The sequence below is a fragment of the Notechis scutatus genome, chromosome 1 (genome assembly GCF_049901735.1).
Source record: "Notechis scutatus isolate UNSWTSFEM ecotype Mainland chromosome 1, rNotScu1.2, whole genome shotgun sequence".
NCBI lineage: Eukaryota > Metazoa > Chordata > Lepidosauria > Squamata > Elapidae > Notechis > Notechis scutatus.
This window is the reverse complement of record NC_142009.1, coordinates 75787638-75803143: the sequence shown is the minus strand read 5'-3', so window position 1 is coordinate 75803143 and position 15506 is coordinate 75787638. Positions and strand designations below refer to the sequence as shown.

The 15506-nt window shown below is 35.6% G+C and overlaps 1 protein-coding gene across 5 annotated transcripts in view; it reads left to right on the top strand.

Annotated features, from left to right (window-relative positions):
- TTC13 (tetratricopeptide repeat domain 13) overlaps positions 1 to 13223 on the top strand; it is a 35540-nt gene extending 22317 nt beyond the window's left edge. For 2 of the 5 annotated variants that reach the window (XM_026669474.2, XM_087968047.1), the window contains exons 13-23: positions 2701 to 2831; positions 3202 to 3334; positions 4438 to 4527; positions 6081 to 6164; positions 6939 to 7023; positions 8406 to 8512; positions 9961 to 10096; positions 10600 to 10679; positions 11371 to 11449; positions 12325 to 12404; positions 13075 to 13223. In XM_026669474.2, coding sequence (XP_026525259.2) covers positions 2701 to 2831; positions 3202 to 3334; positions 4438 to 4527; positions 6081 to 6164; positions 6939 to 7023; positions 8406 to 8512; positions 9961 to 10096; positions 10600 to 10679; positions 11371 to 11449; positions 12325 to 12404; positions 13075 to 13186 — 1117 coding nt within the window. In that variant the 3' untranslated portion in view covers positions 13187 to 13223. Of the gene's footprint in view, positions 1 to 2700; positions 2832 to 3201; positions 3335 to 4437; positions 4528 to 6080; positions 6165 to 6938; positions 7024 to 8402; positions 8513 to 9960; positions 10097 to 10599; positions 10680 to 11370; positions 11450 to 12324; positions 12405 to 13074 lie in introns of all 5 variants that reach the window. The other 3 variants (XM_026669473.2, XM_087968043.1, XR_015750073.1) reach the window with 2 other exon arrangements.
- Positions 13224 to 15506: the final 2283 nt, after the last annotated feature.

Sequence of the window (15506 nt, the reverse complement as noted above, 5' to 3'; positions counted from 1 at the left end):
CCAGCGCCATTTCTAGAAATAGAAAAGCTTTTTCCATGCCATCTTTGCAGGCTGCTTTTGTTTGCTCATATTCATCCCTCAGGTCTTCAAAAAGGAAAGCCATTATAAATAAATCTTTTCTTTTCTTTATTCCTCTTTCTTCTTACACCAACCAAATATTCCGAGAGAAAGGTAAAACAATCCCAAAATCCACAATCCTCAATAAATCCAAGCAAGCCAAAATTCCCCTTCCTCTTCCAGGGTGGTATCAAACAAATAAAAAAAAGAGTCCAAATCTATATTTTAAAGCCTTATTAAAATTATATTTCTGTCCTCAAATCTTCAAGGCATCTCCTCCAACAAGATCCAAATTTATATATTTTCTTTATCCTCTCCCTTCCGGCTTAATTCCGTCGGGAGGGAGAGTAAACTTTCCTTTCAGCACCTCAAAATAGCCGCTTTTTTTTTCTCTTGTGGAAAAAATCATCAAAAAACCATCTTTTCCAGGAATTAAATTAGATAAATCTCAAAGCCCTGGGTCGACCAAGAAGAACTTTCACTTTCAATAACTTTCTCTTCTTCCTCCTGCGCATACTTGCCCGGCTGTCGACTTCTTTGTGGCGGCCATTGCGGACCGCCGCTGCACCGTCCTGGTAAAAGGGGGTTCTGCCGGCCAGGAGGGGCTGCAACACCCCAGACCCTTCCTCCGGATCCCCTTACCTTCAGCTACCCCTGCAGGGCAGCCTTGCTCCGCACCCGTCCGGTCGGAGCCCCAAACGGCTAGCGCGGCAGGGATCGCGCAGCTTGCGAATCCCTACCGCTCGCGGCCGACAAACCGAAACCCCAGGTTAGGTTAATTTTGACCATTCCAGAACCGATCATTTTCCCCCCCCACCCCCCCATTCTTGGTGAATTTGCTGGAATGCTTAAAACATTTGTCATGTTGCAAGGTCCACTTTGAATTAAGCTTCAATTTCTGACAGATGGTCTCACATTATCCTCTAGCATCTTCTGCTACAATATAGGATTCATAGTGGATTCTATGATGGAGCAAAGCAGCTCCAAACTATATCATTTCCACTACCATGTTTTACAATTAGTAGTTTTTCTGGTGAAATGCTATCTGTTGTTTTCACCAAACATGTTTTTTGTACGGTGGCTAAATAACTTTGCCTTTCTGTCCACAGTGTATTATTCCGGAAGTCCTGGTCTTAGCATAAGTGTTCATGAGCAAACTTCAGTCTTGTCTTGGTGTTGTTTCTGGGCAGCAAAGATTTCTTCTTGGCACACCTCCCATGTAGAACTAATTTGTGCAACTTCTTTCTAATGGTAGACTTAAAATACTTTAACATCAGTAGTGGCAAGATTTATCCATAGGATTACATAATGAAATTCTAGGGTACTTAGAGACTTCTTTCAGCATCTTTCCTTCTGCTCACAGGCTGAACTTGCTGCGATGACCTGACAGATTGGTGGTTGTTTGAAATAATTTCTCCTTGCAAATGAAATTTTCTAGATAGTAGGATGATAAATGTCCAGTTGTTTGGCCATCTTTCTAATCCCTTCCCAGACTATGCATTTACAACCTTCTTTCCGAAGACCTTGATCTAAGCATGGTGATACCCCACACTTCAGCAACAAAGGGCAAATCAGGCTAAATGTCTGAAGTGTAAATGAGACAGCTCTTCACAGATTTTTCTAATGATTTGCATCTGATCTGATTCACTTGATTATAATTTTAGATATTTGAAGTAGTGATATGTAAGGGTATACTTACTTTGTCCACATGCAAGATTTGCATTTATATTTGTTTTATCCCTGAATTAGTATTGTTGAAATTAAGATCAAATATCTCTATATTAGAATACACACACACACATCTTTGGTCTATAACCTGTTGATGAAACTGTCACAGAAAACAAGCTGGCCTTCTTTCAGAACTTGTGAAATTGTTTTTCAAGCAGCTTCTTATCTATTGGCAGCAACATGGCACTTGAAAATTGAGAGCTTTGCAAGCTTGTTGGAAGAATGTGTGGCTGTTGAAGCACCTTTAGTCTGCAGGACGAAATAAGATCTTGTAGGTAAAGAAACAATCCCAGATAACAGTACTAAACTGTCTAGTTAGACAATTATTAATATACAGGCAGTCCTCACTTAATGACTGGAATTGGGACTGGAATTTCCATTACAAAATTGTTATAGGATCATAAAGCACAATGTCACATGACCGCATTGCTTAGCAGCAGCAGTTCTAGCACTTCCAGTTGCTGTGGTTAAGCAAATTCTCTGATGTCATTAAAGTGCAACATCGTGTGGTTGCCATTTGCTACTTCCTGCTGGTTTTCCCATTGACTTTGCTTTTCAGAAGCTAGCAGGTTGCAAATGGCAATCATGTGCAATGTCATAATGGCAAGCCAGTCACTTAATGACTAGTTGATGGTTTCATGCATGACCGGGGGTCTTTGCAACCATCATAAGTATGAAAACTAGTTGCAAATACCACTCGTAAGTTCAGATGTTTGCGGAAAGAGTGGTTGTTCAGTGTAGATACGACCTTCTATGTTCATAAATAAGAACATTGCCATAAAATCTTCTACTTTGGTGACAGTCAGTGGTTCTTGCACCTTGTTTCTAATATGGTTAAGTCCTAATATTTACTATCTGTTTATGACTTCATAGAAATCCTCTTGATATTTCATATAAACTCTGTTATAATTTTAGAGATGTGCAGCTTCACAAATTTGAAAACTATAAGTCCTCAGTGCAAGAGATGATATGTGTGGCTAATCATTTGGGTTCATTAATGCAATATGAGACTGTTGGATTTCTCCCAAACAAGAGAATGCATAGAGGTAAGCTAGGAAAATATAATCTGAATATCATTTCTCTTGCTATGATCACAGTTGTCTATTTTAAAATATAGACCCATAAAACATACTTCCTTCCAACTTGTAGTGCGGTTCATTCAGAGATTATGCAAAAATATTCAAGTATTTTACAAGCTGTCATTTCTATGTATCAAATCTATCGAGGCAGCTATGTCCAGTGATATCCAACACCAGCTATCATGTATTTCATTGTTTCTCTTAAATTGCAATCTGAGCTGGATGTTAACCTCACTGAACACAGCAGGCCTGAGATTCAAACAAATGGTGCAATTCAGTATACGAAGAGAATAAATGTGAGTGGGCTGAACTTATGCCTACTTTGTTTGTTCTTCAGCAATGGGGCTAGCGGTGCTAGAAGTAATGCAAGCTGTACAGCGAACTTGGGTAAACTCAAAGGTGCGGATGAATGGAAAAACCAAGCTGATGCAATGGAGAGATATGTTCGACATTGCTGTGAAATGGAGACGGTAATAAAGGAGAACATTGATTAGGACTGTGCAAACTATTTGGAAAGGTGCTGTGGTGAAATGGAGTGGCAGTTACAAGGGAAACATCTTCAGTGTAATGCACAGACATTCCTAGAAGACCAGAAATGGGCCTTGCCAAACTTTTGAGAGATAATAGAGATGTTTTGCAAAGTGCCCCTCCAAACAGTTTCTACAGTCTGAAAATATATTAAATTGATACTCGTGGATTTTGCTGATTGTCACCATCAAAAACTCTAGCTAAGCAGTCCTAAGTTTTGTAAAAGTAAAGACACAGTAGACTGAGGAAATTACCTTACCTGATCTCTGGGGAGTTTCTATTTCATTAGTCCTGGTTGGTGCATCTCAAACAAATGAGGAAAAAATCAGAAAAGAGACAAATGAAAGGACATTGAGATGTTAAATGTAGAGGTTTACCAAATTATTCTAAAGCTAGAAGCACTGGGCTTCTGAAAATCAGTCCCAGGGAAATAGAGATAGAGAAGTAATGCCCTCATAATTGTGAGCTTCCCAGAGATAACTAGTTGCCACAATGGAACACTTAATTTGTGCTAAAATAAACTACAGTTGGCTCCAGTAAGGTTATTCTTATAGGATAATACTGTTTTAGCAATATATAACAAGTTTATGCTTATGAATGCACTCAGTTGAACCAATTGAATTCCCCCTCAGCTGCTGCTTTTCTTTGCTGAGTATGTTGGCCTTTTTAGGATTTATTTAGTTCCCAGTTCTATTCGCACACAAAGCTTGATTTATATATTTTTTTTCCACTTTCTAGTGTGGAAGTCAAGGTAAATCCTCATAAAAAGAAATCATTGAGGGGCAATGGAAAGGAACTAGATGATACATTTGGGTTCCATTCATGATTTCGAGTTGTTTTATGTCCCCAAACAGTCATGATCAGCTGTTGATTAACTCTATAATGGCTTGAAATATAATTTAGCTCTCTAATTTAATCTCATGCAGCCTATTCTAGAAGCTAGCTCAATATTGTAGTTGGAAAGAAGCAATAAAAATGTCAAATTGGATATGACTTGATATAAATAATTAATCTTTAATGGGATTAACATAGTGTGTCTTTTCAGGATAGCTGATCCAGACCAGCCAGTGCTATGGTTAGACCAAATACCAGCTCAAAGCCTTAGAGGTTTTAATAATCACATCAATCTTATCAGGTATGATGTTTTAATGAAATTTTGTTTACTTCAGATGTTGTGACAGAATCATATATTTAGCTCATATATTAATTCACAATATAAACATTAGGATTTTTAAACTGCCCTTACACGTTTTTGTTTTACTGTATTTTATATTTAATATATTGTAAAACAAAATAGTTCCTTCCTTTCTCCAGAGGATCAAGGGGTACAGTAACTAATGTATGTTATTCTGAAGTCAAATCAATAATCCTCGTGTCTTTCAGAAGTGCTTTCTATTCCCAACTGAGGCTGTAATTTTTCCTATATTGAAAGTAGCTTCTAAAATAGGAATGGTGCCTCTATAGAGTAATGCCTCAAAAGGTCCTCACCAACTAAGAATAGTTTCATCACTGTATGTCCCCATCTCTCCTCCAAAACAAAACAGGATTTCATGCTGGAGCATCCCCAAAGAAGTGCAGGAAAGTACAGGCCACGCTATGGTCAATTACAGGTGTTTGGACTGAGGTTTAGGCTGGCAAACTTTTTGCTTTTCCTGGAATGAGAAATATTTGCTTTCACTAGCTTTGCTTATTTGGGGAGTAGTTTGAAGGAGAACAGACAATATTTTGTGTCCTGTAAGTGTAAACCATCCAGTACAAAAAAAACAACCTATCTGGCATCCCATGACTGTGTGGAAATATCTTTGATTCTGAGTGGAGTGGCACTACCTTTCAATGGAGGGAGATCACTCATGGCTCCAGTTATAAAGTATACAGGCAGAAGGATTTTTGCTCCCTGAATGTTTGCTTCTTTTTATTGTTATGATTATTTTGTACAATAGTTTAATTTATAAAATTGTCCGGAATCATCGGGAATGGGATAGGGTAACCATTCAGAAAACAAACAAACAAATAAATAAATAAAAACCTTGTGAGGGTTGTTGGGGAATGGGGTGGGGGGGTGGGGAGTAATCTTTCAGTCATCTATAAAGCATCTTGATTGAACTCCAAATAGTGACCTCCCAACCAAAGAGATTTTATTAGGATTGGTTCTTTCAAGATAACTTGAAAACTGTTCAGAGATTAAATAGCTTAATGTTGTTCTCACACTGTTTAGAATTCAAACTCTACATTATTAAAATACATTACCTAGGAGTAAAGCTCATTGCAAAAAGGACTTCTCTTATGACTTAAGTACTGTTAATGATTATGTATAACTTGCATGCATATTACAAATTTAATATACATGAAGAATAAATTTACATTCATTCATTTTATGAATTTGATAATTTATAATATAATTGTTCGTAATTTTTTCCTCTTACTATATTACTGTTCAACCTTGATTCATATACAATGGTGATTAAGAATAAATTAAAAGTGAGTTTTATAATGCTCGGAATATTTTATTGTTCATATACTCCAGATTTCAGAGCAAGTACTGGTAGGTATTGAAAAAGAATCCTCAAGAGTCCAGTTCATAATCCAGTGTCATGTATAAAAATTGTGCATGTCTTTTAATTATTCATGTATGAAGGATCTCTTTAATCTATCTTTAATATCCATTTTAAAAAAAATTTGTATCTACAGGGGGCAGTTTATTAACATGAGATACACAGAGTATTTTGACAACATACTTCATTTTATCAAAGACAGGATCCTTGTTTATCATAGGTACATAATTTTTTCTTGTAATTTTATAGTAATTCTTGTTATTTATAAAGCATTTCAAGACTAGATGCCCTGTATGTGTATATATGAATACATGTATTTTGGCTGTATATTTATCATCTAGATCAGGGTGTCAAACTCAAGGCCCGGGGCGGATCTGCCTGTGGGCAGCTTAAATCTGGCCCATAGGGCCATTCTGAAACAGCAAGGGACTGGCGCGCAGTGCCTCTGCCAGTGAAAACGGAGCTCAGGAGAGCTGTGTGCGGCTCTCCCAAACTTTATTTTTGCTGGCAGAAGGTTGCAAGAGGCCGTTGCAGCTGGAAATAGAGCTCAGGAACTCGTTTTGCTGGCAGAGTGCTTGGGCCAACCCGCCCCAGAGGTCAAACACAACCCTGATGTGGCCCTCAATGAAATCGAGTTTGACACCCTGATCTAGATAAAGTGAGATAAATATGAAAAAGCAAACTGTTAAGAGATCAAAGACTTAGTTGCAAGAGCACGTATGCAAATATCAAGATTCAGTGAATTTTAGACAATGGGGTAGAAAGAGAGCAATAAAAGAACAGGGCGGAAAATGGGGAAAAATTTAGGAGTTCAAAAACTGTGGATTAAAAGTAAGAAAAAAGGGTTAAAGATAAAAATCAGGTAATCTGAGAAATATTTTATGATGTATTCTGTTTCCGGGCTAAATAAATAAATAGAATCTAATGATGAAATATTTAGCTAAAATTGTACTAAAATCTTTTTAAATTGAAATTTTGCTAAAATCTATTTTAGTGCTAACAATCACAAAGAACTATTGGAAGTTCGCGAAGCATTGGAACAGGTACATAAGGTAGAAGATCTTCTTCCAATTATGAAGGTATTTTTCTCTTTAACCTATTTTTATTAATATTAGAAATTAGATCATTCAAAGGTAACAGTGTAGCAATTAAATATTAAAACTTGCTCATAATGTTATAATGAAATGGTCATATTATCTTGTATTGGCTGTGTTTTGAATTTGGTTGGTATTCTAATGGCCAAGGAAAGGAAGCTGCATGAATCTCATCTTCCTACAAAGTATTGTAATTTAAAAGGCCTTTTGAGGCAATATTTTCCAAATCATGTTATGGAGAGTTGTGTTGCCATATATATCTAAGATTATATTGAAAATATAATTAGAAGCATATAGATATTATTGTCAAGCCATTCTTTTCCTGGGTCCTCTAGAATAGGAGTCTCCAACCTTGGCAACTTTAAGATTGATGGACCTCAACTCTCAGAATTCTCCAGAAAGTTATGCTGGCTGGAGAATTCTGGGAGTTGAAGTCCATCAGTCTTAAAATTGTCAAGATTGGAGACCCCTGCTCTAGAATTCATAGATGTCACAATTCTTAGCACCATGACTTAATATTTACAATCTGTTTTAAATACATTATTGTTATCTCCTTTGGTATTTTTTTGGCTTTATACCAGTGTTTCTCAATCTCAGCACTTTCAGATGTAATATACAGTAGTTATCACATTTTTCATTTACTATAAAGCCCAACTTTCAGATGTGTGGATTTCATCTCCTTGCTGGCTAGGGAATTCTGGGAGTTGAAGTCCATGCATCTGAAAATTTGGGCTTTATAGCAAATAAGAAATGTGATAGCTGCTGTATATTACAAATAAAGCTGTTTGATTTAACAAATGTGATTTTTTCCAAAAAAAAATGTAACACAGTTATTTTCTTTGAAGAAAGAAACCACTTACAGAACCAGATTACAGGGGAGCAGTCAGATAGGAGGAGATCTGCAAGCAAATTTGATTAATTAATAAATAAACATATCTATATCTAAGCAACCACTGTTTCTGCAACCGTTTGAACTTAATAACATAATATATACATGTGATGGAAGGAATGGCCAGAAAATGGGGTTGAAACCCAAACTGAGTGACATCATTTATTTTATTTTCTCTTTACCTCTTCTAACTAGGTAGCAATTACTCTTGCTAGAAGTCACTTGCAGGGTGTCTTTAAATGAGGTTTACTGCCATTAACTATATCTTGTATAGGATGAGTATAGTCCTAACATAGGAAACTCTCTGCTCTTTTAAATCGCTCCTGGAATAGGAAGTGAGCACTAGGGAAGTCACCAGCTAGGGAAATAAATCCTGTCCTTTGGGGATTGTTGTAATTTACATTGTTTACATTATTACATTTATATTAGTATTTACATTCAATCTGTTTTGAACATTTTTTGACATTTTTTAAAGCAGCTTAATAGTAAAACAAGAGATGGTTTTACCATCCATACCAAAGTCCCAAGCCTCAAAAATCCAGGAAAGGAATATGATGGATTTACTGTTACTTTAACAGGAAACGGGTAAGTTATTCTTCCTTTTATGTTATGACATACAGATCTTTATTTCAATTAGCATGTCAGTCAATTGAAGCCTGGGTTTCAGAGACCAGAGAGATTTCAAAGTTTCTAAAATATCTTATCCTTTATCTGCAAAGCTGGATTTTCTGAACTTTAATTACTTTATAGTCAGGTACTTTTAGCATTTTATCCCAGTCTGACATTGTCAGGTCACTGTCCATTCAGCTTCCCGTTTATACATGAGAATTGTGTAAACTAGTGCACCGGAACATGTAGAGCAGAGGTGGTATTCAGCAGGTTCTGACCAGTTCTGGAGAACCGGTAGCAGAAATTTTGAGTAGTTCAGAGAACCAGTAAATATTACCTGACTAGAGATTTTACAGTATCCTTTCCCTGCCACACCCACCAAGCCATGCCCACAGAACCGGTAGTAAAAAATTTTGAATCCCACCACTGATGTAGAGTCTTTTTGCATTATCTAGTGTATGTTCATTGGTATATAGCAGTGTAGTTATGCTGATGCAACATGGTCATCAGTTAGTATTTACACAAGACACTGACCAGCTATAAGCTGGGGGTACATATCAGTCCAATATCTGATTTTTTAAAATATAAATGATGTGCTTCAATGGTTAGATGGTATAAACTTTGTTGTTTGAACATAGATCTTTTCAACATTAATATTTTATTGTCTTTTACTAATCTAGGTGAAATGTTAATACATTGCTACTGCATGTATGATGTGTCCTATGCTAAATAAATAAATAAGAAACAAAATCCTCCTTTAGAGATAAGTGCACAATCCTATACAAAGTATTTTGAGGGGATGGGTAGTTTAGAAAGATGAAATATAATAAATAAATTAGCAAATAAGTCTGTTTAAAATAAATGCTAGATTTATTTCTTTACTATTTACACACTAATTTTCTCTTCCTTTTTTCTTTCATTGTATTTGTTACTTTTTAAAAACAAAAAAATAATTAAAAAATAAAATGATGCATATTTTGCTTTTGCAAAGTAAATTACAGTAATTTGCATAGTAATATACCGTAGTATAGTAAATTTATATAGAAAATTACAGAAGGTGCTTTTTAACATGTTTCCAAAATTTGGAACTTTGTTTTATTAAAGGAGAACATAAAATTGAGCTTTGTATATAAGCTCATGAACATGATAATAAATCATGGGATAGCCTGACATGCAAAAACTCTGAAATTCTGTTTCCACTCTGGATTATACCCATCACAAATCATGGATAAGTCAATCCATAAAACTATTCTTTTTCTTTGGTGTCTGTGTTGCAAGGTTCGGGTTAATTATTTAAAGACATTTTGGTCAGAAAAAAGAATTGTGCAAAGTCACATATTGTTATTGCTTTAGTAATCTTGACATGTTTGATGATGTTACTTTTTTTTTTTTGAAGCACTCTCTTTTCTTCACATACCTTGCAGGATTGGTAACCTTTTGTTTTCAGTTGAGACACAGACAACAGAAGCAAGAACACAACTTTATCATACAGAAATAGATGCTCTTTATAAAGATTTAACCATGAAAGGAAAAACGCATCTTTTGTCTGCAGAACCTAGGGTAAGATTTGGTAGACAATTTTTGAGGGCTTGGAGGTTCAGTTCAGTTTCCCATTCTTTCGGAGAGTTCAGGGAAACTTGTGCTGTCATGTAAAAACAGTCACAGGAAGGAGAGAAAGCCAAATTTTTGTCACCACTCCAACCCCCCTAGAATTCCAGTGTGAAAATGAAACTGAAAAGCTTCTAGGAACCAAGCCAAGTTTCCCATTATCCCCATCTGAAAAATAGGCCAAAAGTGTCCTTTGGAGAAACATTTTGTGATTGATTTTTAAGGGGATTTGAATAGAGTAATTAAGCAAGATGGGCAGAAAATTTTCCAACCTTCAGTTCCTTTCCATAAATATCTTTAAAAATGGACCCCAAATGGATTGTCACTCAGAATGTGATTTGTAGTGCTAAGCCTATTTTCATCCTGACCTTTAATTTTTTGGGGGAAAATATTGTATCGCTGATGGGCAGAATATAAAGGTAATAAATAATTACATTTTATTTTATTTTATTTAGGAGACAGATGTCATATGCAATCTAATCTTATCTGTTTTATACTACTTCTGTAACTTAATGCCTCTTTCCAGAGGTTCCAGGTTAGTAACTATCTTATACAATATTTAAAGCAAGTTTATCTTATTTTTATTAATAACATAAATATTTATGGTATTATTTTTTTTGCCCAATTTTTAAAGCTATGCAAATATTGGTATTTTACTTATTTAATTTCAGTTCTCATTCTCTACCCTAGGTTATAAAATAAATAATATAAAAGAATAGATTTCTAATATTTTGAAAGACTAAATTTTATGTAGGCTGCAGTCTTACAGTTGGATATATGTTTACTTGTACATAATTTTAAGAGCCTGGTAAGTAGCAAATGTGATAATTTGAAGAAAATAGTAATGTAAATGAACCCCCCAACTCCTTAAATAATTAATTTTCCTGTATTTGTGCACTGCCTGTTAAGACTCAAATTAATTATGGTTATTCTGTCAAATTCTGCCAATCTGCAATTGGAGTTTGTAAGTGAGATATCTGTAAGTGAGAAAATGAATTGTAGAAGAAATGACTGTGTCTCCTTTTGTTCTATCTGTTCAGTCTTACAGAGAGAAAGAAGCTTGTTTTTAGTCAATTGTTTTTCTCCATTCTTGTTTCTCTTACTTTTGTTTGTGAGAAGCTGTAGAATAAATATATGATGCTGGGAAATCTGTTATTTTTCTGCACTGCCACCTTGCTGGGTTTTCATGCTATATATTAAGAATACTGTTGTTGCTGTTGTTTTAGTATAGTGGCTTATTCAATCATCATGGGAGCACTGATGGCAAGTGGACAGGAAGTGTCAGGAAAAATTCCTAAAGGAAAGGTATGCTCTGTATAAGTTATGTTAAATTTAGGTAAGGATAACTCTTAGTCGTATATGTATTGTTTCTGTATCTTACACCTGTGTCCCAAATGCTCCTTACGGATCCAGAATCCTGCTTGGGGATATTTTTAATATTGAAAAGGTTGCCTCTTTGGTACTGTATTAGAAATAGTCCTAAGAAAAATGAAAGGAGATGTAACAAAATCATTAAATGAAACCATCGTTTAATACATGTAAATGGAACTTATTTCTGAGGAAGCATGTTTCTCCTTGGGCCAGGAGGAACCTGATCCATTTACATTTGCAACTTTTCACTATCATGCCCTATATTTTATATCAGTCAGCTTTTAGTGGAAGTAACATATTGTGTATACTTATTCTACCTCCTTAATTCTTTCCTTAAGAGAGCAATTGAAAGCTATCAAAAGATAATGCAGTTGTATTTTTTTTTTGTTATCTGGGGTATTGTCTCCAGTGTGGTGTTTCTAATATATATAGCATTGAGTTATATGATAATCTTTACGGTGGGCCATTTAACAGAAGTTACATAACTAGACCAACTTAAAATGTAACTGCATTTAAATATAGTTCAATTCTATTTATAATTGTGGATTTTAAATTTAAATTTAAAATATATTTTCCTCTGAATTGTGTTGTGCAGCTTTAGATTTTCAGTGTTGCGTTGCAATTGCTATAATGGCAGCCTTTGTAAGATAAACAGGTAAAAAATGTCCAATGCTACCGCTACTCTGTGGTCTTCCAAATCATATGACTTATGCCTTTTGCATGACTCTGAATGTGTGTGTAGATTCTGGCATAATTGGAAATTATTTTAAAATGTTTCTATCTTTAAACTCATTTTTAATGTTTTCCAGTTGGTGGATTTTGAAGCCATGATTGCCTCTAGTTCAGAAGCTTTTAATAAAGTAGCAAAAGGCTGGCTGAATTTGAAAAGGTAAAAATACTAATATTGATTTATAGTATATATGTGTATTCTAAGGGAAAGAAAAGAAGAAGCCCTGCATTTTCTACCAAATATTTCATCTTCACTCACCTTGGGGTTTGATTTTTTTAAAGAATTATCAATCATCACTTTGTTTTGCCCACATCAAACCAAACAAATTTCCTGCTTAACTTTCTGCATGAACTGTATATGCATGTCATGATAAACACAATATAGTTACTTTTAAAATAACCATATATAATAGTAGTTCTTAATATAATTAAGGTAGTTCAATACTGAATATAAATCAAACAATGGACTGACTTAAGATAAACAGAATTCTGTTTTGTATATGTGAAATTACATGCATACATACACACACACACCCATACACACACACCCATGCACACACAGTATACACATACATACACAAAAATATTAATAGAAAAAAATTAGTTAGATTTATAATTTTCCAGTTTAGAACCATTTTGGCTAAATTCACTGTTACTCTTATTAATTTTAATTAACTTAAATAGTCTTTTGAACAGCCATTGAACTCTAGGTTGATATCTAAATATTAAACAAGTATTTTTAAAATGTAATTCAATGCAAGCTATTAATTTTATTTCAGATAGGTATATGAACTAAACTTCTACTAATCTTGGCAATTTTGCATTTTCAGCATTTCACCTTCCTACAAGAGTCTTCCACTGGTATCAGAATCATTTCCGACTTTACGAACTATGATGGAAGTATTAAGTGCAGATTCATCACATTGCCTTAAAAGGCTTTAGTTATTATGTGACATCTGAATAAAGAACACTGACTTCCTCTTTTGTATCATTTTTATTTTTCTGATATGAGCCTGGAATGATCTGATTTCTGATACTATTTTTATGGAAACCAAAGATTTATATAAATGCAGTAGAAAATAGAAGTCTTTTCAGTAACTGCAACTATTGGAGAGATGATGATGATTTGATTTATTCTATAAATAACTCCGTGCCTCTGTTTCTTAACCAATGATGTACGTAAAAAGATACTATGTGGAATTAAATGTTCTTAAGCCCATTTAAATCAATATGAACCCAATTGTACAAGATAACGTTCTGTCCCATTAGGGCTTCCGAATATTGATGGAGGTAAGATACAAATAATTGAAAAAAGAATCTTTGAAATAATTGCAGATACTTGCTTTCAGAAAATGTTGATTATGGGTATCCATCCATTTCAGGAAATGTACCCTTCTAAAAATATAATATCCGCTCTTTTCATTTTGCATCAGGATGATGAAAGATAGCTATGAAAATATGTGAAGTATATACAGGTATTCCTTGTTTAGCAGTAGTTGAGATTGGCAGTTTTGTGGCTAAGCAAAGAGGTTGCTAAGTGGGAAATCACCTGACCATGACTGTGTTTTCCAGCTCCACATTGACAAGACTAATCAGTTTCACACTTTCAGCTTTTGTTTGCCTTCTAACCACTCCCTGACTTTGGAATGCTCACCTTGGCGCTGGGCTAATTAACAAGGAAATTAATGTTTCTATTTACATTCATTGGAGAGGAAGGAATTACAAGTGAATAAGCAGGCACACAAGTAGGGAATACACATCGAAAGCAATGCACTGTGGCTGGCAGCCAGGAGTGCTATGCAAACAGGCAAGTCTATTTCCCATTACGTGCCTACATATTCTCCTATAGTGGAACCTCAGGTCGCGAATGCTTCTGATCACGACCAAATCGGGTAACGACCAAAAAAAATTGAAAATTTTTGCATCTGATCATGAACACATCTTTGGGTGGCGATCAAACACAGCCATGGAGATTTTCCCTTCCGCACCATTATTTTTTTTTTGTCTACGCACACATAGTCAGTCTTGCTTCCGATCACGATCAAATTGGGTTGCGACCGAAGGCCTGGAACGGATTATGGTTGTGACCGGAGTTTCCACTATATAATCCTTTCCTCAGCAATTTCTCTGCTTTGTGAGAGGGAGGAGAAAACAGATAGATCCAGGAGAAGTTGTGTATAGAAATAGTTTGGGATGTTTTTATTTCTTACTCCCCTCACAGAGCGGAGAGATTGAAAAAGAAGAGACCCATAATTCAAATGAAAAGTTAAATTTTTCTTGTAGGGTGATAATAGTTAATCAGAACTGGAGTCAACAGAGTATTGATATAAATCCCTGATTGCCTCTCAAGATTGTGTCGCTGATATTTGATAACAAGACTCTTTCATTTTGCATTTGGAAAAAGGTGGGCATTATATACCCAAATATCAGGGGAAATTCTCATTGAGAACCATTATTAATTTGATTTCCGTGGCCATCCATTTCATCTAAGCAACTGGGGGGATGGGGGTAAAAAAAACACTTTAAAAAGTTAAAAGCCACTATACAAACATAAAAACTGTCCATAATCATTGTTTAAAAAAAACAAAACAGAAAATCACCCTCAGCAGCAGAATTCATTCTCATTACAGCCATTGTAAGAGTTTACCACCATTGCTGGATCCCCAGGCAAATATGAAATATGGAGAAATATGTTGTAGATGCCAAGGCAGAGAAAAGCTCTCTTCCTCAATCCTTCCAGATGACACTTCGATAGAAGGGACAATTAACCAGTGGAGCATAAGTTGCACTGGAGGTTTTTAAGAATAGACTGGACAGCCACCTATCTTAAATGGTACAGGGTCTCCTGCTTGAGCAAGGGGTTGGACTAGAAGACCTCCAAGGTCCCTTCCAGCTCTATTCTGATTAACTGACGTACTGGATGCCGACGGGACAGATGAGAGCCGAGTTCACCTGAGCTCAGTTGACAAATCCCGGGCGCTACATCGCTAAGCGTTTCCTCAACAGCCTTCACGAGAGAACAGCCCGCCCCTCTCTTACTCTTAAGGCAAAACAGCCCGTTGATGAACCAGTCCATCTGGAAAACATAATTATGCGAGGCGACTCAAGTCCTTGCTGGGAGTTTTCACTGTGATTCAGATTTGAGTAAGCGCGTTTAGAAGGCTTCTTATCCAGATTAAGTGGCTTCTTTAAAATAAGGTTTTGAAATGAGTTAATGCTGCCACGTCGTCGAGGACGACTGGGTTGAGGAACTACACCTGGG